This window comes from Cuculus canorus, chromosome 12 (assembly GCF_017976375.1).
Source record: "Cuculus canorus isolate bCucCan1 chromosome 12, bCucCan1.pri, whole genome shotgun sequence".
In the NCBI taxonomy this organism is placed as follows: domain Eukaryota; kingdom Metazoa; phylum Chordata; class Aves; order Cuculiformes; family Cuculidae; genus Cuculus; species Cuculus canorus.
The window spans coordinates 13,720,277-13,747,251 of NC_071412.1; the positions used below are offsets into that span (position 1 = coordinate 13,720,277).

A 26,975-nucleotide genomic window follows, 5' to 3' on the forward strand; every position below is an offset into this window, starting at 1 on the left:
CTAGGTGGACTTGGGACATGAATAAATCCCAAGCACCCATGCCAACACAAGGGGCACTTCATGGCTTGTCACAATCAAAGCTGCCCTTTATATAAATGAAAAATTGTACATGGAAAGTGGCAATGACAAATAACCCACCACTGCCTGCATGTCAGAAAGAACGTTTCTTCTAATTGCAGCAAAATATTGGTCTTCCTCTATTGAAATTTATTATTACTCTTGATTTAACATTCATATTTCTACCTTGCAAATTATTGGGGCACTGGTGAGTGAGCAAATGCTTAACAGTCATATATTTATGTCCTGTGCCTTTGTTTCCTTGGAAACATTGTAAATGGAATATCAAATGTGATCGTTTCAGCTGATACGGTGATTTTAGAGAATCAGCCCTAAGCTCCCCTCATCGCCACAGGCTCAGCGTATCTGATTAAATGGAAGGAGAAAGGCAGAGCTGGGGGGTGGGCGCAGGGAGGAAGAACCCCGATGTGGGCTCAACTGTGTCAACACGGGCTGATTCCTGGGAGGACAGATGGCAGAAGGCAGGATTATTCCATCCAAAAGCTGTGCTTGCGACACTGCATAAAGCAGATGTGCGGAAGGAGCACAAGCGCTTCCTTCTACCCCTGTCAATGCAGAGATTATTTCCACACGGCCGCTGTGCATCTGGGCACCCAGGAACAGCCCGGCTGGGCTGGCACGCAAGTCCTGAGCAGCGTTAAAGCTTCCCAAGCACAAAGCAGCCCAGGAACAACCAGAAGTATTTAGGCTCTGCTGCCTCCAAAGGTATTAACTTGCCTTACATAGAGATGAGAAAAAATGCGGAGGGAAGCCTGGCTGGAAAGCAGTGCAAGGAGCTTGATGGCAACAGAATGATGCTGGGGACAAAGATACTTCCCTGCTGGGAGAACTGGGGGGTGAGCTCCTCTCACGCGACACAGATGATGTGCTGAATGCCAGTGATCCTGGAGCAGAATAGCACTTGGCCGCTGGGACCTGGAGCTGAGCAGAGCCTTGGACATCCCAGCTGCCTCTCTGCAGCGGTGCCAGGGTGGCTGGTAACACTGTCATGCACAGTCGAGTCAGAAGAAATGACTGAAATACATTTACACAAAGCTGACATGGCAAGCAGCTGGGAACTTGCTTCAGGCCTTGAGTAGTGCATCCTGATTGAGATTCACAAGGCTGGGTTTGGACGTACCGTGCAGTACGAGCCTCAGCCACCCATTACCTAGGGCTCATGTTACCTGGAACGATGCACAGGCAACAGGGTCAATAAAACAACTGCGTTTCTGGCTATGCCTGTAAACCTGGGTGAGAAGCAGAAACCGCATGGAGAAGTTGGCAAGTCCAATGTCTATACACCAGCTTCACAAGCATAAGTCTTTTCTCTCTCTGTTGGGCCCTCTAACATCCACAAGCAGATCTCTAAAGGCGGCTGCCAAGCTCGCTGCAAGCCCCAGCGTGAGCTCTGAAGCACGCTGGTAGCTGCGATAAGGAGGGAAGGAGCGGGCAGTGACTTACATGAACCCCAGCATCCTCCCAGCTGATACCTCTGCTGTGCACCCATTTTTATCTTAACTACTGACAAATTTATCCTGCCTTCACCTACAGCATCACCCCCCTGGGATGTGGAGGATATGGCACGGCAGGGTCAGTGTTCTGTTCAGCAGCTTTCCCAGGTTTTGCTGCTTTTTGTCTTATTCTTTTTCTTTTAAGGAAGCTCAAACAAAAGGAAAATATGTAGTTGCTGTGCGAGGACTCACAAAGCGTCTCTGCATGTCAACCATCTGAAATATGCAGTGTCCTTTTATTTCTTCCCATCGACAGGAAAAAAATCTGTCACTTTAGGACATCTGCTGTTGGAAAACTTTCCCGTGAGTGCCAGACTGGCAGCGCCGTGAGCACGTCAGACAAGGCGAGATGCCAGAAGGCTTTCTGCTGGTCACCAAAGCCGCTCGGCTAGCCGAAGGCTCCATCACATCTCCGCACAATGCCCTGACAGGCATTGATGGAAGTGGGGAGAGGAGCTGCTGCAGATTCACACCCGGCTGAGCTGAAATGAGAGGCCTCCACTGCCTCGAAAGCCGCAGTATTCCCAAGCTGTCTTCCCAGTTCATAGGCAATCAGGATGACTGATCTGGCTCGGGTCAGGGGTCCGGGCCGGTGACCAGAGATCGGCTTTCCAAAGGCTCCTCTGAAAAAGTCTGAGAACTGAAGGAAGCCTCTTCATCGATTCAGCAGCACAAAGAAGAAGAGGGGCCCATCTGGAAGGATATCAGCATGCGCGCGCACACGGGCGCACAAAAGAGGGAGTGTGATGAAATTAATGCAGAGAGCAGCCCATGGCTAGCACCGAGAGCATTTTAAGTGCTGGCAGCTACAGAAAACCACCAGCGCCTCATTCAGATGCCCTACTCTGCCTCCATTTGTGCCACGCTGCACCGAATGAACTGCTCCTGGGCTGCCAGCCCGTGCCATGCTGGAAGGGAGCTTTCTCCCCTCTGGTCCTGGTTTTTGGCAGCTTTACAGAAATGCCCTATATTTGAAGGTTGCCCCATTCAGGCTGAGAATAAGGTGCAAAGCTTGAAGAGTGAGACTCTCCAGTCAAAATGGACAGTGCACATCATCCCCAGCCCTCTATACACATGTTCTTGCACCTCCACTCTCCCCACTGCTGCTGGATGAAAGGGCCGGCAGACTCTCAGCCTGCAAAGGCAGTTAGAGATGGTGCTCCTTCTCTCCTCTACAGAAGGATGGAGTCCAGTAGGACAGGAATTTGGCTGTTAAGTGTGTTTTCTGCAAATGGGAAGCTGTAAACCATGTCACATTTGCTACAGGAGGCACAGCAGCAACACCATCTCAACCTGAAACGCTGACCTTTCTTTGCCGGCTTCATGACACTTGGGTTTGCACTCTCTTGATATGACATCAAGCACACGTGCTAAGCCCTTCAAGGAACCTACTGCTGCTCAGCCACTACGCTCATGACAAGGAGAGGCTGGCTCAGCTCTGTAATCCAACCAGATACCAATGCTTTGGAGGCTCTGGGTTCCCAGGTTCAGCTCAGGTCTATGCCAGGTGAGAAGGACAGATCCAGTCAGTTCTGCAGCTCAGTCCCACCTTGGAGTACCTCCCAGCACAGCATTGAGCTCCATGCAGACGACCTTCAGCAAGTGAGTGGCTCCAGTTTCCCCATGAGGTCTCTTCCCTTGCATTCATGGCCAAGGCAAGAGGGTCCAGCTGCTAGATTGCCTGTCTTCTCTCAAGGTGTCCCAACCCCTACAAATTCAAAGGTTTGTGGGGTGTACACACCACGAGGGGATGTACAAACCCATCCTTACGTACCACCCGTACCCAGGTAATGTGAATGACAGGCTGTAGCTTCCCTGGCTTTGGTACCAAGAGGGTTGTCCTGTGCCAAGTGCTTGTGCTAGGATTTAAGTAACACAAGTGCTATTAAAAGCAAAGTTGTCCTGAAGTTTACTTACGGAGGAGTATTTTCTCTGATGAACCTTGAGCATTCATGACCCATGAAGTGAGTCATTCCCAGAGCACTAAAACCAGTGCAAACCAGTGAGGAAGAATTTAAAAAGGAGACAGTTCACAAGTGAAGGTCACCAAGGGGAGCAAATGCCACCTGAGCCCAGGTTCTAACGAAGCCTTTTTCCGGTGGAACAAATGAACTCCCTTAATTACCATTTTGTAAATAAAATCTTCTTGGAAAATCAATATTTAGAGCCTGCTTTCATTGGAGATGTTGGCCTTTGTTCCTTGCCATTACGGCAATATAAACCCCACAGTATGATATACTTCTAGGCTGAAAATTACCCCCTGAACCTGATTGGGTCAAAGGAAGAAAAGCCATAAACCTTTCAGAGCAGTAATTCAGGTGCTATTTCACGCTTCCTTGTAGATTTTGAAGTAATACCCTAGAAAGTATGATTTTACACAAGCCCACAATTAACTCAGACAGTAATGCCCCCTTCCTCTTGCAGCCTGCTTACGGGACCGGCTGGTGATGCCAAGTGAGAATTTGGCTGGAAATGTCCCTTACACCTCTCAGGTATTTGGATTGTGATGAATCTGAACCATCCCAGGAACAATATGGGCAAAATGGAACCTCTGATCAACAGAGAGCGACGGGCCCTGCGGCTGCTGGGCTCCACCAAAGTCTATCAGGTCCAGAGAAGGCCACAGAGATGATCTGAGAGCTGAAGCACCTTTGCTATGAGGACAGGCTGAGAGAGTTGGGGTTGTTCAGCCTGGAGAAGGCTCTGGGGAGACCTTAGAGCAGTTTTCAGTACCTGAAGGAGGCTTCAGAAAAGCTGGGGAATGACTTTTAACAAGGCCATGGAGTGACAGGATGAGGGCAACGGCTTTAAATTGGAAGGGGGAAGATTTAGATTATACATTAGGAAGAAATTCTTCATGATGAGGGTGGGGAGTCCCTGGCCCAGGTTGCCCAGAGAAGCTGTGGCTGCCCCATCCCTGAAGGTGTTCAAAGCCAGATTGGATGGGGCTTTGAGCAACCTGTTCCATTGGGAGGTGTCCCTGCCCATGGCAGAGGGGTTGGAACTGGATGGGCTTTGAGGTTCCTTCCAACCCAAACCATCCTCTGATTCTATGAAAAAGGCTCCACCAGCTTCACCATCCGAGAACATGGTCTAGTGCAGCATCAGCCCAGCAGCTATTAGTCCCAACCCCAGGATCAAATGGCAAGAGAGCCCTATCGTCAGCTCCTTCAGTGATTTTTATTCACAGCTTTTAATGGAAAAGCCCACAATTCCCTATGCTGAGGCTTCATGCATTTTTCATTAACAATTACCTGCTATCCCAGAACTGCTTTTGATTTTTGCTAATCATCGATTGGATATTTTGTTCCCACACAGATGGCATTTTCAAAACATAACAACGAACCTCTGGAGAGGGCACAGCAGAAGGCTGATCTCTAATGCTAATGTGCCCAGAAACCATCAACACATTAGGTGATGAGAAGTCACATCTGAGGGACCACGAGGGAAGAGGTATATGAGGCTTACTTTACTGTGTGGAAAGGCTGGAAGTTGTTTAGCAAGTGACCATCTGATGGCATCCCAGCAGCCACATCCAATCTGCAGTGAATCCAGTCCTGAAGTTGCTGTCCCATCTCATTGATGATGGATTTCTAAAGACCCCTCTGCTTGGGTTTGCAGCTACTGTATACCAGAGACAGCGTGGGCTGACATAGATGCCAAAGGGCCCTTCACAACTTTCTGAAACAACAGTTTGGTGGACAGATCTTCCCATTGGCTTTGGGTTTGTGCAGACAACCTACTGTCCAAAGGAGCTTGCAGGAGCAGAGCAGCATCTTGAACGCACCCTGTTCTGCAGGTCTGGCCCTCACTTGTAGCTGTATTTGCTCACAAGAACGAAGTTGCTCATAATGATACATTTTGCAATCAATTAGCACATGATATGATTTGGGACAATTTACTCTTTTTTTTTTTTTTTTTCCTAAAAGTCCCTTTGGGGGCAGTCAGACCTTTATTGCCATATTAAATAGAGTTTTAATCCAAATGAATTTTCTAGGAAACCATGTAATCTAATTTAAAAGCTCAGAGTGCAGTTTAGTAGCTTCATTACGAGTAGATTCAAGATCCATCTTAACACAGACAAATATTTTCCAAGTGCAATAGACTGATAAATCCAAGCCACAACCACAAACCCATTCTGCCTGGAACTAAGTGGGTTACAGCACTTTGTCATGCCCATGAGAAGGAAACAAAAGAGAGAAAAACCGAGCCGCTGATCTGCTTCCTCCAATTCATGGCACACCCAGCCCTGCTGTACCACCGAGGGCATTTTTCAGACTGACAGCTTTAGAAACTACCAGGCACGGCCACTTGCCTGAAGATGGGAGGCAGAGTAGACCAAGACGAGTGCGAAAGAAGCCAAAAGTTCAACATCGTCGAGCGCGATGGCCTTAGGGCTCAGCTTTACAATCACATTACTATAGCTTGAGAAGATGCCACGTGTCAGCTGAGCCCCAGTAACTGGCTGAGCTCACTCAGCCTGCGCCAGATGCAACGTAATCTGACCATTTATCTCGCAGTGGAAAAGACTGACGCTAAATTACATTAAATGACTGCCATAAGAAAACAATTACAGCGATGTTCACCAAGTCACAGTTCACATGCACATGTAGCACAGCTCTGGGCACAGGGACCTGGCCAGGAGACATGGCCATGTCCAAAGACCCTAACTTTTACTTTCCTCAAACAGCAGAGAGGAATGATTTCTCAGACAAGACATCTGGGCAAGACGCAGAGCTGGATTCAATGTGAGTTTTGTCATGGATTTGAAAGTCTTTGGTCACTTCTGGCTCTGCTTCCTGGTCAGTAATAGGGGATGCATTCATTTCCCTTCTCCCATTTCTGCTCTGTTCATATTGTATGGCAGACATGCCTTAGAAACCCACACAATGAGCGGTAAGACCATGAGCCTGGGCTGAGTGGCACCTGTATGTGTGCATGCACAAAGTTCCCTGAAGCTCCAAGAACTTCCAGCTCGAAGATTTCATTATAACTCACACCTTATCTTTCTCACTACGCACATATTCCATCCTTCATATAAACAAAGCTTTAAAAGAGCCTCAAACCTGAAAACAAAAAGCCATATTACACAGAAACTTAGAAAAATAAACTCACTCTTCTTCCCTAAGGACTGAGACACTGTGCCTGCACAGCACTTTCCAACAGCCTAAACTGAAGGTCCAGATCCTCCAGTGAGACTGAGCAGTTGCATTCAGGAGACACATTTGTTAAAACAGAGACCAGCTATAACACCACAGAGTAAAAACCTCTACCAATAATTCAGGTTTACAACACAGGTACTGTTATTTTTCAGTATATTTTTCCATGCTATTTCCATAGAAACTATGTTGTCAACTTGCAATTTCCACGCTAAGTGCATCCCACCATATCATTACCTCACTACAAACATCCCCGTCCCCTCGCACTAAAATGCAGTTAATTTAGTATTCAGAGATAACTCTCTTCCCTGGTGAGATGAAAGGCTCAAGTTCAGTGCAAGACAGCTTCCATGCAAATGTTATTTCAAATGTATTTGCATTTGTACACCCAGGCAGGTCAGCGTTCAGGGCTTAAAGCATAGTTCCTCCACTGAGGAGTCAGTGAGGTCCCTGCCAACTCCAGGGACAACATTTGGTCCTTTCAGAAATACCCAGATGATGATCGAGACAAAAGAGAAACCTGTATCATCAGTCAGAGTCTCATGCTGATGTCCCGGTATAACAAAGCTTTGTAAGCCTACAAAGTACTGCTAGTAGGACCGAAGCGGTGTTCTGGTATATCAAAGCCCAAGTAAAATCCACAGACCTGCTTTTGAATGCTACCACCTTTACATTAGCTCTCTACTAATGCAGAAAGCCCGCCAACATCTCTCCCAGTTCCTTTTCCACTGGAGTCAAAACAATGGCTTTTAACTCGGCCTCCCTTAAAATCAGTATGAGAGAGCATTGCATCAGTCTGAGGGACGCATGAACGCAACCCAACTTGCCTGGCGAAGCCAACCCAGCTCTAAAGCACTCTCCTTTAGAGGTGCTGAAGCAGCAATCTCTCTGGCTCACTCGTGGCCCTCTTGGCCTACAGCACATTAGCCACTGCACAGCACAACAGGGCTACAGCAGAAGCAGGGCTTGCATTGCTCACCAGGATGCGCTGCAGACCCCACTCCTCTCTGCCAGCCTTCACCGGCCAGTCCCAAATGAACTACTGCTTCAAAACCACTGTCTCTGCAAAAGCTGAAGCCAGTGCGAGCCAACTTGCTCTTTGCCCAAGAATGACACCTGCAGAGACAGATTCTGGACCATCAGGTAGGTGAGGTCGGTCCTCCACGTGTGCAGATCGACGCTGAGGAACGGCACAACCCAGCCACGTGTCTCACGCTGCCCTCCACCCCGTGCCACAGTGCCAGCGGCCAGCGCAAGAGGACTTACCTGTTGTTATTCTTCAGCTTAATGTGGTCGCTGGTTTCCAGGATCTGCCCGTTCCTCAGCCAAGTGATCTGTGGTGGGGGTTCCCCTTGGGCCACGCACGTGAAGATGGCAGTAGTCCCTGCAGGCCTGGAAATGGACTGGGGATGCTGCACAAACTCTGCAGGGGCTGCAATGAGGAAGGAGAAGCAGGGTGAAAAAAGTCCTAACGATTTCACTTTATCATGGTACAAAGAGCAACCTTGTAGCGTGGGCTTTAATAGGACTTGGGTACATGGGATTCTTGGCCAACCAACAGCATAGGCAGCAGATAATTATGGTTTGGATGGTGCGTCTGTAATCCATGCAATGCTGCAATGGGGTTGCCCATCCTGCCCATCCAGGGCATCACTGAAGGCACGTGAAGGTCATTTCAGTGCTGCATAAAATAGTGTGCATAACCCTTCGCAGTGTGTGGCACCTTGCAGGACCATCACTTCAGCAGAAATGGGCCCTCTGCTATGCAGGCTTCCAAAAATCAGCACATATTGACAGTATTGATTACAGAGGGCAACAACTACCTGTAGCAATTAAAGCATTTACGGCTGGGAAGATCTGATGTCTTATCAATGGTAGAGCTTGAGCAGTGCCCCAGCTTTGCCCAAAGGACCCATACAGCATCAGCAAACTGCTTGCAAATGGAAACAAATGCCTGGATGTGCATTCAGCAATCCAGCAGGTTTTTCTTTCCCCAGTAAATATCAGATTTGCGGCAGACTTTCCTGATAGGAATAGACTAGGGAGCCTTTTTTACAACAAATCTGCAGCCTTGGGGTCTTGTCAAGCCTGGCAGAAGACTCCACCATGCCTGTAATTGCTGCTCACCTCGCAACCAAATGTTTTCTCCTTTAACGTGAACATTTTTAAACAGAAAGTGATTTCCCCCCTTCCAGCAGCTCAAAATAGATTTAAAATCATTTTTCAGAATAAAACAGTGTTATCAGCTTACAGAATGCAGGGCCTGAAAGACAGAGCCAAAAAGGTGAGTTTATTCAAGCAGTCACACTTCAACGGGCAAAGTGATAAATATACTCCACGTTGCTGCTGAAACCTAATATCAGGTGGAACTGGCAGGAGCCACAATGAAGACAAACAGACAAGAGGCACGGTCCCGTAATTAATTTACTGACCAGTGTCACATAATGGATGGCTGGCATTAAATTTTTCTGACAAAAGCAATAGTATCCAGGGACCAGTCAGGAGCACTTTTCCATGCATGGAGCTGGTGGGTTCTGCCACTAGCAGTGATGCTGGGATGGAAGAAGGGAGCAAACCGAGCCAGCAGTAGCCCAGGTGGGCTGTCCTGTATCAGAAACAGCATGGCCAGCAGGAGCAGGGAAGTGGTTGTGCCCCTGTACTTGACATTGGTGAGGCCACACCTCAAAACCTGTGTTCAGGTTCGGACTCCTCAGGACAAGAACGACACTGAGGTACTGGAGCGCATCCAGAGAAGGGCAATAAATCTGTGAAGGGGTTGGAGAACACGGGTTATGGGGACCAGCTGGGGAACCTGGGACTGTTTAGCCTAGAGAAAAGGAGGTGGAGGGAAGACCTTATCACTGTCTACAACTACGTGAAAGGAGGTTGCAGCGAGGTGAGGGTTGGTCTCTTCTCTGAAGTAAAAAGGGACAGGACAAGAGCAAATGGCCTCAAGTTGTGCCAGGGGAGGTTCAGATTAGACAACAGGAAAAATTTCTTCACTCAAAGGGTTCTCAGGCACTTGCAGAGGCTGCCCGGGGAGGTGGTGGGATACCCATCCTTGGAAGGGTTTAAAAGATGGGTAGCTGAGGTGCTCAGGTTCAGTAGTGGATAGGTATGGTTAGATTTGAGGATCTCAAAGATCTTTTCCAACCAAATGATTCTATGATTCTAGGAAACTGGTCCAGCCAAATGCATTGAGGGGTGGCCATGTTAGAAGCAGGAGCAGCTATGCAAGAGCAGAGCCTCGTGATTCATGGCCAAAACTCCCCTCAGGGTTTGCTGCAGCAACACTGTGTGATAAAGCTCTTCTCCATGCAAGGGAAGAGCAACGCTATTGCTGCAACAAGGCCAAACAGCAGCCAAAGGTGCTTGCGTGTAAGAGCAAAGTCATGCACATTTTAAGTCCTACAGGCAGAAAGACACAGAAATTCACTGAAGAGCCCATCTACCTCGAACGAGCCCCCTCTTTCATTTTTAATAATCAAAGGGAAGCGGAGCATGGCAGGGCTGACTTATGTTGGCGGCAGGGGGTGTCCACCAGCAGAGTTTATTGTCAGGCCAGTTCTGCCAATGCTCAGGTCTACTAATGATCCTGATCTCAGCAACCTAATGAACATATTTCCAGAACCTCCTGCTAAACTTCCCCAGGTGCGAATCGATCTCTTGTCCTTTTTTCCCCCTCCTACAATCCCCCTCCAGATTTACAAATTAAGCTAAAACTCAGGATGGGTTCAGTAAAAGTTGGAAGCATGGATAAACACAGGGAAAACCCCCTTTTCCCTGCAGTGAATGGTCCCTTTGTCGCATACAGTGAGAGCATTAGAGACTTGATTTTCAAGACTTCCTTGACCTCCCACCCCTTGCTTTGTGCTGGCACAGTTTTGCAGGAGCAATTATTTTGCAAGTGGCTTTGCACCTCCCTGCTTTCATCTGGGCTCACGAATTGCACCCATGATGCTCACAGGTGCAATCCCACGATGCCAAGGAAGGGCACAGCCATCTTCCAGCTCACACTGCAGCTTCATTAAAGACCTTGCTGCTTGACTCTTTGCCTCTGCCTCCCTCCGCTTCACTAAATCTCAAATCCACCGTTTGTTCCAGCAGAAACAAAGTTTAAATATGGTAAGAGGCATCCAGCATAACCCTTCTGGAATCACTGGCCCTCCTTATCCTCCCTTATTAGCCCGTGTCAAGAGGGAGTAATTGGAGCAGTGTCGCGTGTGGCTCGGGGGGTAACGAACGTGCAGCTGTGGCTGCTGGCTCAGCGCCAGCGATGCTATTCAGGACCACGGCCCCTTGGGTTCGCGAGTTCCCTGCTCGCCTCTGCCATCCCTCCTTTTCACTGTCTCGCTAAACACAATCAGATCAAAACCTCAGCCCCTGTTTAACTTGCTTAAACTCTCTGGGGAGCAGGCGGCCACTCCTTCAAATGGCTCCCACCTCTGCTGTGCCAAGCTGTCTGTGCTCGGTGGCATCCCCCGCTGTAAGACACAGAGTGCCCTTCTGCTGTTCCTGTTCCTCCTGGCTTTCTCCAGACATCATTCTGTCCTGCTCAGGTCTCCCCCTCCTCTCCTTTGGGGGCAGAAGATGCAGCAGCATGGAGCTACAGCAGCAAAAGGGCCCAGGCTGCAGCAGAAACCCATGGAATCAAAAGGCTCCCCATCACCAGCTTCTGACAGCATCAGAGAAAGGACATAGTCTGAGTGCCACCAGGGTCTTAACGTGGGGACTGCCACTGCCAAAAGAAGACGCCCCTCTGCTACCCTTGACCCGACAGTGTTCACATCAGCATCTCCAGGCAAGGTGCCCCGAGATGGCTGCTGCTGCGTGATCTGGGGAAAACAACTCCCTTCCTGGACTGGAGAACACCCACTCTCCCCACCCCTGGTGGTCGCTGCACCTTTTCTAATGGTTTCAAGTAGGAGCCAGGAGTTTGCCACTGCTGGCCCTGGATTAGCAGGAAGGGAGCAGAAGCCAAGCCCTGCATTCAGCCAAGCCCTCTACCCTCTTTGTCATCCATAATTAATAGAGCATCTCGTCAGTGCTCATCTCACCCTGCACAGAGGCACAGGGACGTGAGTGTCTCTCCCTCTTCCACCCTACACGCCAAAAGGCCATTGCAGGCAGTGAGAGGAAGCATCTCTCAGCCCTATGTGAGAATCTTAACCAAGGTATTAATGACGATCACTGTTAAGAGCAGAGGATTCAAGCCTGGAGCGGAGAAGTGGGTAGGATCCAGCACTGGCTTGGGAAGTATGAAGAAACCAGGGTGTTGATTATTCAGGACTTAATGGGAAGGAGGGGATCATGCATTTTTAATGAATATTTAATGGCGTGACATTGGTATCAAAAAGCAATAATGCTTAATATCATCCCCAGAATTGTTAATGAAGTGCTTCAATAGATTTTACTGTGCTCAACAAACTGCGATAGCATGAAGATGCACCGTAACAGCAGGCTGCAACAGGAGACCTGGGCTGGCTCCACCTCCTTAGGGACACCTCATCTCAGCAATGACCAGCCACCAGTGTGTCCTCCAAGATAACAGGGAGCTTCTCAGCCCTTGCTGTGAGTTTATGGTGTGGTGCTTATTGCAGTTCACCAAGAAGGGTTGTCCTAAGGATCAGAGAGCACTGATAGCTGATGCACCAGTGCCAGAAAAATCCTTGTTCCTTGCACCTCAGTACAGAGCCATCATTAATTCTCGAGTAGCCAGAGTGGCAGGGTGAAGGAGGGAGGCTGGGATGAGGAGAAGGAAGAGCAACATGGAAACTACACAACCTCATAAATTAGGCTACTGGAACCTGCAGGAAGGGTATAAAGGAGAAGACAGGTCAATGGGGAAGTCAGTGAAGCACAGCATCAGATGACAGGAGATTTAAGACAAAGAACTGCTGCCTACTTGGCTTCTCTCTATTGACTACACACGATGCCCAGATGCTTAAATAAGTAACTTAATTAAGTTATAGAGCTGGTGGGATTGTTAAGGCCAAATATAGAATTTGTGACCATGTTCCATGGGAAAAGGGCAGAGACCACTCAAGGAGGCCGTCATGGCGACTGACCATCAGCCCTCAGTGTATCATGAACTTCCTGTCCCGGTAAGGTTAAGGGTGGAGGTCCACAGCAGTGGGACATGTTCACACATGAACTACTGGAAGGATGCTCCAGAGAGCTTAGGTACCTCATGTCACTCCAGCATCCCAACAGAGGAGATCCAAGTGCCCACGTTCCTGTGTGGTGGCTTTTCTTGAGAAAGAAAACATGGGCAGGACGGGGACTACTCCACACAGCATGCACAGAAGCTGGTTTTGCAGCATGAATTTAGGGCTAAACTCAAGAACAAACCAAGTACCACTGAGCCGAGCCTGAAACACAGCAACCACAATACATCTGATGAATTCAACCCTGTGGCCAAGGCTTGTAATGCCATCAAGTAAGAACAAGGGAAGAAACATCAGGAAACGCAGCGGTGGCCGGATCTGCTGGACCAAGGAGCACTGCCTGGTTCTGCTGGCAAAAAGCAAGGCGAACAAGGCAGTCATTGTCAGCAGAGCCTTCAAAACCATGTCCTTAAGATGGGCACTCATTTATGAGATGGGATCTCATTTTTCTGCATAGCTTTCAGGAGGAAATGAAGCGTGGAGTGGAGAACACTGGTGACCATCCGGCCATTCACAGCCCATCAGTTTGTTATGACACCAAACACATAATAAAGCACAAAAGATTGCACAGGAGGTAGAGAGAAAGCGCTTTGATATATTTTTTTTCCCCTTGCCACTGAAGCCTGCTCTTCCCTTGCACCACATGCACACGCAGCCTCTGTTTCAGCCACCGATGCATTCGGGCCCTTTGGACAACTCCCCCCGTGAGACTTTCATTTGCAGCCCGGCACAAAGCAATATTCAAATGGCTGCACTGAGATCTGAAGAGTAAATGGAAACTTTCTTGTGTAAGAACCTTACAAAAGAGATCAAAGGAGCCTAAATGGCCAGGGGAGGGCAGGGAGGGAGAGAGCGGGGGATTGACGCCTTCTCCTCTGAAGGGAAGAGGAATTCCCAGGAAGATAATAAGGCAGCGTTAGATGATCTGAAGGAGAGCCCGCAACGTGAAAGGACATTATTGCTGGAGAAAGAACAGAGTTCTGCACTGGGACACCTCTGCCCATACAGCTGCTGTGATCAGGACAAGGACCAACGCTGGCGGCAAGAGGGAGGATGTGGTCTCAGTCCCAGCAGCCAGCTACCTCCTTGCCTTACAACAGGAAACATCACCCTTTCTCTCCTAGTTTCCCACCTCTAAAACGTGCCTCCTTCAAAGGACGGGGCAAGTTAATTTGTTCCTCCAGGCACTTCAAGGGCCCCTGCATAAAGGCAGCGAGTACCTGGCCTGGCGTGCTTTGAGGACGCTGTATTGTCCTAGCCCTGTGCTAACTTCCTCTCCAATCAGGCTTCTGATAGTCTGCTCTTTGCTTTTTTTCTCTTTAGGGATGTAATTTTCATTGCTGACATCTTGACAAAGATAAAACCCACAGTCTCCCATGTCAGTCATTATCGCTGTTTTCTTCCCAGACAAACCTAACAGCAATCATTTGTACCTCTCAGCTGGAAAATCCAGGCAAAATGAGATTCAGAGGAAGGCAAAGCTGCCTCCAGAGGGAGGGTGAGCAAACCTAGGATGAGCCCTGCTGCCTGGCCAGGGTCTGCCGTTAGCTTCCCTGAGGAACAGCTTCCCAAAGCACATGAAGTATGGATGGGCAACACAGGTTGGGGACCCGAGTGCTGCAGCTCACACCTAAGGGCTCACCAAGGGCGCACTGGCCATGCCTCTCCATACCACTGCCAACTTCTCTGCTAATGCTGAACACAGGAGCATCCCCCTTCCACAGCAAGGCCCTGTGATTACCATTTTAGGGATCAATTCTCATCTTGGTTACCTAGGTGAAAATGCACAGCAATTCCACCCAAGATGAACTCCAGAAATCCAAAAGCAAAGGAAATGGGCAGTTTTCACCTCATCTTACATCTGATCAGCACCTGGGACTCAAGAGGCATGAGCAGCCCTGTACAAACACCCTTTCTACACTGCTTCTTGCTGCTCCCAGGTTGAAGGGGAAAAGCCTAGGGAACCATCCAGTGCGGTGCTGGATCACTACCAGCAGCTCCAGGGACCTGTCAGGTGAGCATCAGGGCTGGAGCAGGGCACTTTCCCCATCACCAGCATGAAAGGTTCAATTAGCTCACTCCGGCAGGAGGTGTATAATTTTAGATTCAGGATATCATCAGTCAATGGTTAATGAGTGAACAGATGAGAGTGCGAGCTGCTTTAAGTGGACTAGTTTGAAGAGGAGGTGAGTGCCTGTAATCAGGGGTGGATTACTGCCATTCAGAGCATGTTGCCAGCTGGGTTCGCCTTCTGAAATACTTGCCTGGCTCCCCTCGCCATGGAGACTGGATGTATGGAGCATGCAGAGGGGATTTGTTTGGTTTCTTGAGTGCTGGTCTCTGCTCTGGGCTGAATCACCCTTTAAAAGTGGCATTTCAGGACAGCTACTGTGGGGAGGAGAAGTAACCTGCATTGCCTGGACATGTGCCCCAAAGAGTGCTTTACCCACGGCATGGCAAGGGGCTCAGACAGTGTTGACTGCTAAAGAAAACCATCTCACTGACTTTCTGGAAATGGGTTTAGACTTACTGGTGTCATTTCAGTTGAAGAATAACACTCCGTGAGAGATATCCACTCCTGGATATCACTACAGGAGCCATATCTATCATGCAGAGAGGTCCAATATAAGAACAGTGCCCACGTCCCCATATCACTAAGGACCATGCGGGCTGAGAGATGAATTTGGCTGAATAGTTCAGCCAAGGCTTTCTACTGATATCTACAAGTATGATAACAAGTAACAATTCAGTGTCTCTGTTAAAGCCAAATAAATGCCTGTGATGGGCTTGGAAACCACTGCAACTCCTGTTGCTGAGGCTTAAGTTGAATGATACCTGGTTGCCGCTCATCTGTGTGGGACAGAGACACACAGCCACCTGGAAAACCATGTGTCTAGAAACTAAGTCCTTTGTCTGATACCATCAGAGAAGCAAACTCATCATCTGTCCAACCCAACTCAGCACAGTGCCCATGTGACACACAGAGCTCATGCAGAGGACACCGCAAAGCACGCATCACTGCTCCCCAAGCCCCAGGTTTGCTTACCTTGTACAACGAGTCTGCCCTGTGCAGTCCTTCGCACCCGAGTGCCAGGTTTGTTCGCTGCGCACACATAGATGCCAGAATGCTGCACGGTGAGGTCTGAGATCATGAGATTTCCTGTCCCCAGCACCTGGATACCCTCCACGCCAATTGGACGGCCATCTGAAAGAAGGAGAAAAGGATAAGAGTCACATGCTGGATTTTTGAGTGAGGTTTTCTAGGGCACAGCCCTCAGTGAGGTCCAATGTAAGTACTAATGGAGCGGTGCCACACTGTTACTGGGATTTGCCAAGTAAAGTCAATAGGTTTTAGCTGATGTTCTTAGTATCTTCTGGAGAAAACCAGCATCCTCACTTACATGTTTGCCCCAAACCACACTTTGTATTGCTTGAAAAAACACAGTACCATAACAGAAAACGTGAAAGTTTTCAACCATGTGTTTAGCTTAAGATGAAGCTCCCAGAATATTGTTCAATAGAGTGGTTAAACCAAATTAAATCATATCAGCTTCTGTGAGCCATTGCCTGGGTTCTTACATCAGACTGACCAAGGACCCAACCAGCTCAACAGCCCATTTCCAACAGAGAAGCTCCCAGAAGGAGTAGACCAGACGACCTCCAGCAGTGCTCCCCTGATACACTCTCCCAGCCACCAGCAATTTATGACTTGGGGATTTCCTGAGCCAGAACTTATGTCTTTTTGCCTTCTAACCATTGATGGATTTTTGTAGTTTGGTAAACTATGTGAACAGTGGTTTTTTATTCCATAGCTCTTGAAGACACAATAGCTCAGGGCCAAGGAGCCAAACTCTGAGAGGTGCTCAGCTTCTCTGGCTTGGAAGGGCAACTGGCAAGGGCTGTTTCCATCCTGAGTGTTGGGTCTGAGGCAGGCTGGCAGGACAGCGGCAAAGTTTCCAAAACAGCATGCCTGGGCTCCAGCACAAGGTCCTCAAAATTGAAATGCTTAATGCAAAATAGTTCAGTATTAGGGAGCCTACTTTTTTCCAACAAAGCCTGTTTTCACTAGAAAATTCCCAGCCAGCTCTAATTACAATGTGTTTCATTAGTATCAGGCTATCGCTTTTTATTGTTTCATTGGTTTGTGTTTTAAGACACTGTCTGACAAAGGCAGCTCTAAATCAGTCCTAGCATGTGTCAGGGTGTCTGAGCAGAGAGGCGAGGCAAGGCAGGGCAGTAGTTTTACCAGAAAGGCAGTTAAAGGGAACACACTTTCATCAGAGGGAAACAAGAATTCAGTTCCTCTCCTGCCTTTGCTCAAGGAGGAGTTTCAAAAACCTACAGAAATGGGAGAAGCAAGAATTGGTCCTGTTGCTCTCATCAGAGCATCCCATGAGCCCTGCACACACACGTGCTCTGCAATAGCAGAAGAGCCTGTGTCTGTGTCTTTGCTGCAAAGGTGTGGCTAGGAAAAGGAAGAATTTCTCTTGGGAGTACTGTTGGTCTGTGCCCTAATCTTGCCAAGGAAATGGAACCCAGAACCACTCTGTAGGAAGCAATGGGTCACGGGGAAGGCCCTGAGACGCTCTATTTGGTTTCCGCTGCTGCAGGGATCTCCTGAGCGATGCTAGGAAATGGCTGTTCAACCTGCTTCAAAATCTCTCATCATGCAGTGGGCGTAACAGTCTCCAGGGACATTTAGCACTGAAGGACCTCAGACTCGGGCTGGTTACCACTATTCCTGGCACACAACCACTTCAGCGGCTGCATCTGGTGTAATCCAGCATTGGGAAACCTTCATGGAAAATACAAGATGCCTCAGGACTGTGGCAGTCACTTGGAGACACCTCATTATCCCCACGGTTTTCCTTCACAGCCTCTGGTGCACACCAACATGGTCCCTAGCTGAGACCTGGCTCATGCCTGACCTGAGGGATGCTTTACGATTTAACGCAGGAGTGCAGGGCTAAAAGTCATCTTGCAATCGTATGCTTTAGATGTAATATTGTGCTTTGCATAATCATAGAATCATAGAATGATTTGAGTTGGAAGGGATCCTTAAAGATCATCCAGTTCCAACTCCCCTGCCATGGGCAGGGACACCTCCCACTGGATCAGGCTGCTCAAGGCATCATCCAACCTGGCCTGGAATATTACTGAATATTATGAGGGTCTGGACTATTCATAACCAACAGGTTCTGGAATAGACTGGGGAAATAGGAAAGCAAAGCAGCGCTCAAGGAGAGGAACAAATTAACCATCAACCCAGAAATGCTACTTTGCAAGCCCAGCAAGCACTTGGATCCCCTTGAAAAGTCATGTGATAGGACAGAGAGCGAGCGTCTGGCAGCACGAGTGAGAGCAGTACATGCTCATCAGCTTGCAAGCCTGGGACATGGAAGTGAGGGATCCTATTTCAGAGTAGCAGCTAGGAAACATCGGCAAGACATGGACTGAAAGCTGCAAAATACTTCACAAATGTAGCTCCTGCCATGCTCTTTATATATTGTTTTTCAGGAAAGTTTTAAACTTAACGTCTTCCTTGCTTCATTAGGCAGGCAATGCCAGACCTCTTCAGTATTTGCATTGCAAAGAAAAATGCTCAGGTCCTTCAGCAAGAGAAAAACAATGTCATTAAATGATTAAATGATCACAGAGCTGGCCAAGCCACTGCAGCAGTAAATGGCTCAATCATAAAACGGACAGTAAAACATGACCTGTCCCACACTTAATGAGCAATAAGAAGGAACTATTCCTTTCAAATATCATTTGAGCTGAAGTGTAGAGAGGTCTGAATTAAATTCAAATTGAACTTGATTTCATCTTTTAAATGAGACCTTTTAGAAGTCCATATTTACAATAGGTGTAAAAATCAAATCTCTCTCTTGAGAGAGGGAGGGATTGGAGCTGTGAAAGATACAAAGTAGCCATACCTGGATGCTTCATCACATCATTGCCTTAAGAAATACTACAGAAATGTGACTGGAATGCCAGTAGTTTTACTGTATTATTTATAACGTGCTACATAATTTAAGCATGCAAAGATCCAGCCTGCAGCAGGTACTCCACACAGTCCAAATATCAGCATCAATACATCCTCAGCCATCCCTCTAGCTCCAATTATTAATTAGAGGTGTGGTGATGTGAAGAAATGTCTGCTGTCAACCAAGCTTCTTCCATTTCCCTGGAAGAAAAAAGCTCCCCAAGCTCAGAAATTGGGAGGATCTGCCATTTGATTCAGTGAGTGTGGCCACCTCTAACAGCCAGCGAAGATTACTGTGCCACATCATGCCATATGCCTCTTACTCGAGTCCTCCTGTCCAAAGAGCACTGTAAAAGATACTTCTTCAGAAGTATCTCTACTTTCCCAGCCTGCTCCATCCTTCTTACTCTACTGTGCCTCACAACCTGAGCTATCCTGTGACCAGTTAGGTGGTGTTCAGCTAATATCAAGTCCAACTTAGTAACACTGACAACACAAATAATACAGAGTATTTACACAATAAATTCCTCGCATGCTGAAAGCTCAGCACTTTGCAGAAGTGCTATGCAGAGGGACTGATGTCTCACACTTGCTTTGCAAAGGCTGCTATCTATTTTAACCTTGTTTTCCTTACACAGAGACCTGAAGAGCAGCTTGGATCAAGAGACCCAAACCCTGAAAACAAAACCTACTTTCCCGGCATCACTTGCCATCAGCAAGTCATCTCGCCACAGAGGATATCTGAAAGACTGCAAAAGCCAACAGTGCCGCTCAATTCCCACAGGCTAGAAACTGCTGATGGTTTAACATGACCTTATACTTCTTTTTATGAAGTCAAAAGAAGAAAATATGAGGGCTGAAAACAAGCCAGCCTAGGTAGAAGTGGCTGATAGATTCTTTCTGTCAATCCTCAGTTCATGAGGGCAGAAGGAGGAGGTTCAGCAGGTTGTGAAGAGCACCAGACAACCGATTAATAAAGGAGTCCGTTCTTCAAATGGGAGGTGCTCCCAAAAGATGCTCTGGCTAAGGACAAGTAGAGGCTTCCAGGTTCCCCGCTGGGGTGAAGTCTGGATGAAAGCTGCCTGTGCTTTAGGAGCCGCATGATTTATTTTTCCAAGGTGTATGTGATGCTTTCTGGAGTCCATTCTCCGCCTGCTAACCAAGTGATTGGCACACCAGCACCAATTACAGAGACCCGTTAAAACGTGCCAGGCGATATGAATATGCAACGACACGAATGTCTTTCTTTTATAAGTAGCAAGTGGAAAGAAAGTAACAACTTTCTAACGTTGATCATTTAGGTCTTTTGTGAATTCTTTGTATTGTGCCATAGTAGCCTTCCACTTTTGAGACGCATGGGTCTCCTGCTCCGGCGGACACTGGGCACTGTGGATTAGCATATTTAGAGTACATTGCAACAGTTGACTATTCAGTGTGTGAAGTGGTGAAATTTACTCTATTATTTCTAAACACTCACAGGAACGGTGCTCCTGTCAACCAGTCAGCCTTCTATTGCGAGCTTCTGTGTCCAATAAGTTACCAATTAATTGGCTCCTACAATTGTTGTATAGTTTACTTCTTGAATGGCTCCCTCTTTAGTAATTTCCTTCCCATTGTGTGACCCTTTCTGACAACTTCTGTATAACGCTATCAGATAATCGCTGTCTTTTCTCTCTCGCCTCACTTTTCTGTATCTCTCTAAATAGTTTATTATTCTGCCCTGGTACCTTTTATGGAGGCCAGCTCAGTGGCCTGTCAGTTAAAGGGTAAGGATACATTAAAATCGTCATTCATTCAAAAGGCTTTGCAGTAAGTGCCCTGGATACTCATTTGTGCACACATACAGGTCCAAGCCTCAAGTGCGTAGCTCTGAAAGGAAAAGCCCTATCTTCCCTGAACAAACCCTTAATGATTTTACATTTCTCTCAGACCCTGCTCTCTAATGAATGTTGACATTTCATGCACGGCGAGACACAGGAATTCTGTTTGTGGTCAGGGGCTACAACATATTCCCAAGGAAATTAAATTCAAAATTGATCGTGTGACACTCAAAAACTGGTCCAGAATTTGAATGATTTACTTCACGCAAAATATAGCTGCCTTCCCCACTGAAAACCAGCCAGGTTTTAGCAAAGCCAAAGCAAAAAGTGGAAATGTTGTTATGGCTTGCTTTCCCCTGCACCAGAAAGCTGTAAAAGCAAAATTGTTCTTTTGCTCCATTCTGAGGAAAAAATGCCACAACATCAACCGTGAGCAAAGGGGTTCTGAGAGACACTCCAAAAAAGGCAGCTTGCCCTGTGCAAAGCCCTGGCACAATGGCAGCGCCACGACTCTTCTTTATTTCAACCAGGCAAGAAAGATGTTCACATAGAATTGACTTTTCTTGCTTAAATTAAGTCAGGCCTATTGCTAAATCAGCTGCATCTCTTCAAGACTTTGCGGACATGGATTTTTTTATTTCTGGAAGTCAATGACAAGGAGTTCTTTGAAGTTAACTGGCTATTCAAGCTGAACCAGCTCTATAGGAGGAATCTCAGGAAGAAGACCCTTGCAGAGGAGGAAGCCACATCCACAGACTACAGACACTGGAGGACCTCTCCAACCAGCATAAACCCCTCTCCCCCCTCTTGATCATAGAGACGTGGAGACATGAAAGCACTTGCGAAACAGCTACAAAGAGATGACAAACCCACCGAGTCATCAGAGAGCCTGTACACCACATTGCTGTCAAGATCAGTGTAATACTAAATAAGATCTTGTGATGCTTTGGACAGGAAACATTCCTGCTGAAGGGGAGGGTAAATAACAGGATCTCTTTCCCATTCAGTATCTCTAATTCTGTTGCTGTGCTGCAAAGCACCAGGGCGAGGGTACTTATTTTTGGTGGAAGGTGATGCTGAGCTCAGACCATCCAGACAAATATTGCACAACACTATTACATCTTCATTATTGCACTGCTCTATAGAGACAAGTGTTTTGAAGAAGGTAATAAGCACTTATAATTAAGGCAATTATAAAGTAGTTTATTATAGTTAAGCGCTAACATAGAGCCGCCTTGTGTCCAAGAGAACCAAAACAGCGATACAGCCCATCTGGGGAACTTTTGAAATAGCATCAATCCAACAGTTATGGCTCTGGAGGTAAAAAAACAGCCATCGGCAGACACCAGTTGATTTTAGAAGCCATCAGAGGATGCAAGCAGGAGGGCAAACATGAAGAAATCATGCAACTGATGCTGGATGCATGTCCTCATCCCCCGGCAGACAGCTCTGGAGTGGGAAGTCACCCATCCCATGAGCTGGACCCTGACCCTTGGAGAGTTACGGAGGTGAAGTCCCCCACTCAGCACAGCAGCATGAGACAGGATCATCCGTGTCTGTGCTTCACAGCCACCTTGGGGAGATCAGCATCCCAAAAGTGACGTGACCTCGCAGACCACAAGGGTTTGGGAAATACTAACTGAACCCAACCCCACAGCACACACAAGTAGAATTACAAGCTCCAGAAGATAAAACATAAGTCATCAGCTTTTTGCACAGCACAGATTTCTGTGGGGCATTGGAAGGATTGCCTCTGAGCAAGCTTCCGAGCTACTATTGCAAAGTTAGAGCCTAAGATAACTGGGAGAAACATGGCACTTTGCTGTTTCTCACTTGTATGATGCCATCAGACACTGTCTCTGGTCTCCATGCTGATTAAAAAAGAATATATCACAGACCCTAGCAGAAAACATTTTTATTCAGAGCTTCAGAAATGCTACTTTAAACAATATCTTCCCCTCAAAATTTTCTAAAGCCTCCTGAACAGGTAACAAGTTTCTTTCAAGCCTGTTTTATGTGAAAGATGTGTTTGTGTATGATTTTGCTTCTCTGGGCCAACAGTGGTGAAGTTTTTGATGCAGCTGAAGAAGATGCTGTCACTTAAGAAAAGATAAAATTATTACCTTTCACGAAACATCTACAGGTTTAACCAACCCACTCCTCTAACAGGTAAAAACAGCATCTTGGCAGAGAGGAATAACAAAGTGGAGACACGAGAATAAAAAGAGTTTCAAGCCTACAATTAACTTCAGTGGGAAGAGAAAGGGTGAATTACTTGTGGCATAAAACAGTCAGTGGCACCTGCCTATTTTTCACACAACGGGAATGGAGAGGAGGAAATCCTGGTCACGCCAGGGCTTACCTAGGCGGCTCCAGGAGACGATGGGCCGGGGATTGCCTGTTGCGATGCACTCCAGCACAGCAGTTTGGTGCACTGTCAGCGTGAGATTCTCTGGACCGACGAGAATCATGGGATCCTTGTAAACGGTGGAGTGGGAGCCTGAAAGGACAGCATCATTGTTACAAGGCATCCGATTATCTCTTGTTTAGTGGAAACGTCAAGGGATTCACGCATCCTCTAAGCACAAATGACGTGGCTGGTGTAACTCTCAATAAAATTGAGATGCATATGAAATAAAAGGAGCGCAAATACAGAATGGAATCATAGGATGGTTTGGGTTGGAAAGGACCTTGAGCCCATCCAGTTCCAATCCCCTGCCATGGGCTGGGACACCTCCCACCAGTCTGGCCTTGAACATCCACAGCCTTCCTGGGCAACCCATGCCAGTGCCTCACCACCCTCAGTGTGAAGAATTTCTTCCTAATGTCTATTCTAAATCTTACACCTTCCAATTCAAAGCCATTCCCCCTTGTGCTTTTGCTTGTAAGAAGTCCACCTCCAGCTTTCCTGAAACCTCTTCAGGTACTGGAAACTGCCATAAGGTCTCCCCAGAGCCTTCTCTTCTCCAGGCTGAACAACCCCAATTCCCTCATAACAGAGGTGCTCCAACCCTCAAATCATTTCTGGGGCCTCCTCTGGACAACAGTTCCATATCATTCTTATGTTGGGGATTCTAGAACTGGACACAGGACTCCAGGTGGGGTCTCACAATAGCAGAGTAGAGAGGAAGAATCACCTCCCTCAAAACATCTCCCAGTCACGTTCAGTTGTCTGAACGTGTTTCAAGTGTGCACTGATAGTCCTGTGGAAAATTTCTCAGCAGTCACAAGCAGTCCTGTTTACACTCAAGTGTGAGCAGCATAAAGACAGAATCGTGATGTGAACTGCAGAGAGCAGATATGCAGGAAAAACACGGTATATAGGGAGTACACACGCTGCAGGACTGCTCGTGCAGACAGCAATAGAAATAAATGAAGGAGTTACTTTCTCTTTCCGCGCCTCAAGCCATAAAGTAATCCATGCAGTCCACAATGACTAAATCTGCTTCTCTGTGAGCATCCTCACTCACTGATGGCGTAATTTGCTCCAAAAGCCCTGTACTGGGACACAGAGTGATGGAGGTGCTAGTCTTTAACTCCTTTTTGAGAGGAAACTCAAGAAATCTTCTCTGATGGCAGCCCCCAGGGTGGTCATTCCCCTGTTGTGGCCCCCTCCACTGTAACTGGATAGAGGGAAAGGTTGCATCCCTTTGCTCTCGTATAATGGTGATGGAAGCATTGCTCACAATGCAATCCCTAATCATTTATTTGCTCTACAGTAGCACCAAGTGGCAGCAACCAAGAATGAAATCCATCATACAAGATGACACACAGACCCATAGTAAAATACAACCCTGGCACAAGGGCTCTGGAAACCAGAAAGGCAGAGGATAAGCAAAAGGAACCCCATTTCACCAGACAGGAGGAGACTGCGGGACAAAACAACCATCCTGTGTCAGGTATCCCACAGCTGAACCCACATCTCCCGAGTTCCTGAAAAGGACAAGAGGTCCTTTTAGCCTTCACCACTATTTAGAGAGGAGGAATAAAAGGAGATATCCTCAGTTCTCCATCATCTCTGCACTAGTTTTGTCCCCTTTTCCAATGAGAGCTCTGTTTTAGTCCAGAAATACCGAGGTCAAGCAGTGTTTCAGGAATTTCAACCATCTGACAGCTGCTGCTGGCAAAAATTCTCTGTACACCTGCAGAGAGAAATACCAGGGCTGCTCATCTGCCCCCGGGCATGATAGGGGCACAGGGACAGCTGGGGAGCTGAGCTCTGCCATGGGCTGGGCTTTGCTCTAGGGAGTATCCCATGCTGACTCCTGTATGTGGACTTTCTGATGTCCAAAAAGCTTGTTAAAGAGAAGTGATCCACCAAAACCCATCTGCAAGGGATTTTCTCCAAGAAAATATTCTTTTTCTTCCTGTACTTTTTAGCATTACCCTTTCAGAGCAGCTCAGGGGTGTTAGCGGGGGGATTTCGCAGCGGTCCAAGGGCAAGCACAGATCAGAGTGGCTTGTTTGTTAATCGCTCCTACAGGGGCTAAACAGAGAGCCATAAAGAGACTCAGAGGTTGGGTCTCAATGGGCAAAATCCAAGAAAAATCACCGTGTCAGTGTGACTTAAGAGCTGACTTTCTCACTAAATGCATTTCACTGCAAGCCATAAAATGCAGATTTTTTTGATGAGAACCAGAATGCACAATAAATTCATATGACCGGCTGGTTAACCCCAAGAGATCTGAAAAACAATACCTTCCTCCTCAGTATCTCACAATGCCTTTAAAACCCATGGAGATTTATTGTTCTAAATCACAATACTAAATGTTCACGCTTAGAATAATACGATATTATCGTATTATATAGTGATCTCAATATTTCAAAACACAGAGAAATGAAATGAATTGTCCAAGGTCACTCAAGAATATCAGTAAATGCGAGCTGAGTCCAAAGCAGAATTTATAAAACACTATTTTGGTAATAAAAATAGAAAAAAAAAATATGACACACTCTGCTTTATACTCTGAGTCCCAAATATGCATTCAAGGCTTTTAGGTGGGGGCTCAGGTCTTTGAGTTTGGTCAAACACTGTACAGCTCTGGAAGTGGCACTTCCACCACTGCTCACCTCAGCTTGCAAAGGACTTGTAATGGTCCCTTCTGGCTTTGCTGCTTCCTCAACACCCAACACCCACAGCAGTGCCAGCTCCAGAGCTAGGAGGGACGGTGACCCAGCAGGGATGCAGTGGTCAGATAAAAGCACCATGCAAAGGGCTTGACAGTGCCCAACCATCAAGGAGGAGGTTTCTTTCTCCAGCCAGGAATGCTTTTTGATGCAGAGTCAGGAAGGAAGGAGTGACAAAGTGAGGGATTCGCAATAGGCGAGTGCTGCTGGAGCACAGCACGGTTCAGGGCAACGAGAAGGGGGATTTGTTTTGAAAGGGAAAAAGGCTCTAATGATGCACATGGTCCCCAGGGACTCTGCCAGCAGCAATCACGGTGAGGATGGGGAGGTCCCCAGCACCCCCAAGAGTGACAGGCACTCTAGCAGGGATGGGAGCATTGCTGGCACAGGCTGTTAGATCTTGATCAAAAGGACAGCAGCAGAGAGAGCTGCAGCTTGCGCTGAAAAGGTGTCAGTGCAGAGAGGCAGGCAGCCCCTTGGGAGCATCTCTGCTAAGCAGGTACTTGAAAATAATCAATCAGGAGGACTGGGAGAGATATCCTTGCTGCTTGCAGCCCCATCACTGCTGCTGGGGAAAGAAAGGAAAGTGCTGTGAGCAGGCTCCTTCATCCTCTGCAGGCAGCCACCCTCCTCTTCCTCTCCTGTCACAGCCCACGTGGCAGTGCCCTGCCGGGCACGGGCTCTCAGAGCCCATCTCCATAGACCTCCTCCGTCTCCAGCCAGCGCTTGGTTTGGAAACCTCAGTGAGGCAGACCCAGTGCTTCTCTGTGGGTGAAGCAATGGCTGGAGTTGTTGCCCTGCTAAGAAAAGAGGAAGCCCTCCTGCCACGATGAAGAGGAGAGCAGAGAGCACCATTTCCTTTACAAGAATGGGTAAAGACAGAAAGATTTGCAAGATTATTGTTTACCCCATGACGCCTAATGGCACATGCACAACAGCACTAGCGTTAACGTAGGATTTATCAGCACAACACCCACAACAGCAAAGCAACATCCCAGTGGTACCTTTGCAGCACACCATGGCCTCTACTGGTGGGCCAAAGCCTAGGGTCAACACACTAGCACATACCTGCTGTCCTCACCTAACAGATATTTGTGTGTTCTTCGCAAACACCAAGAGCATAAATTTTTTTCACTGAGGTTTAACCC

At 47.5% G+C, this 26,975-nt stretch overlaps 1 protein-coding gene across 1 annotated transcript in view; it reads right to left on the bottom strand.

The window, feature by feature from the left end:
* Positions 1–26,975, bottom strand: part of IGDCC3 (immunoglobulin superfamily DCC subclass member 3) — a 107,389-nt gene that overhangs the window by 15,350 nt on the left and 65,064 nt on the right. The window contains exons 5-7 of the mRNA XM_054078026.1: positions 23,063–23,200; positions 15,944–16,102; positions 7,997–8,162 (exon numbers count right to left, since the gene is read on the bottom strand). Of these exons, the coding sequence (XP_053934001.1) occupies positions 7,997–8,162; positions 15,944–16,102; positions 23,063–23,200 (463 nt within the window). The remainder of the gene's footprint in view (positions 1–7,996; positions 8,163–15,943; positions 16,103–23,062; positions 23,201–26,975) is intronic.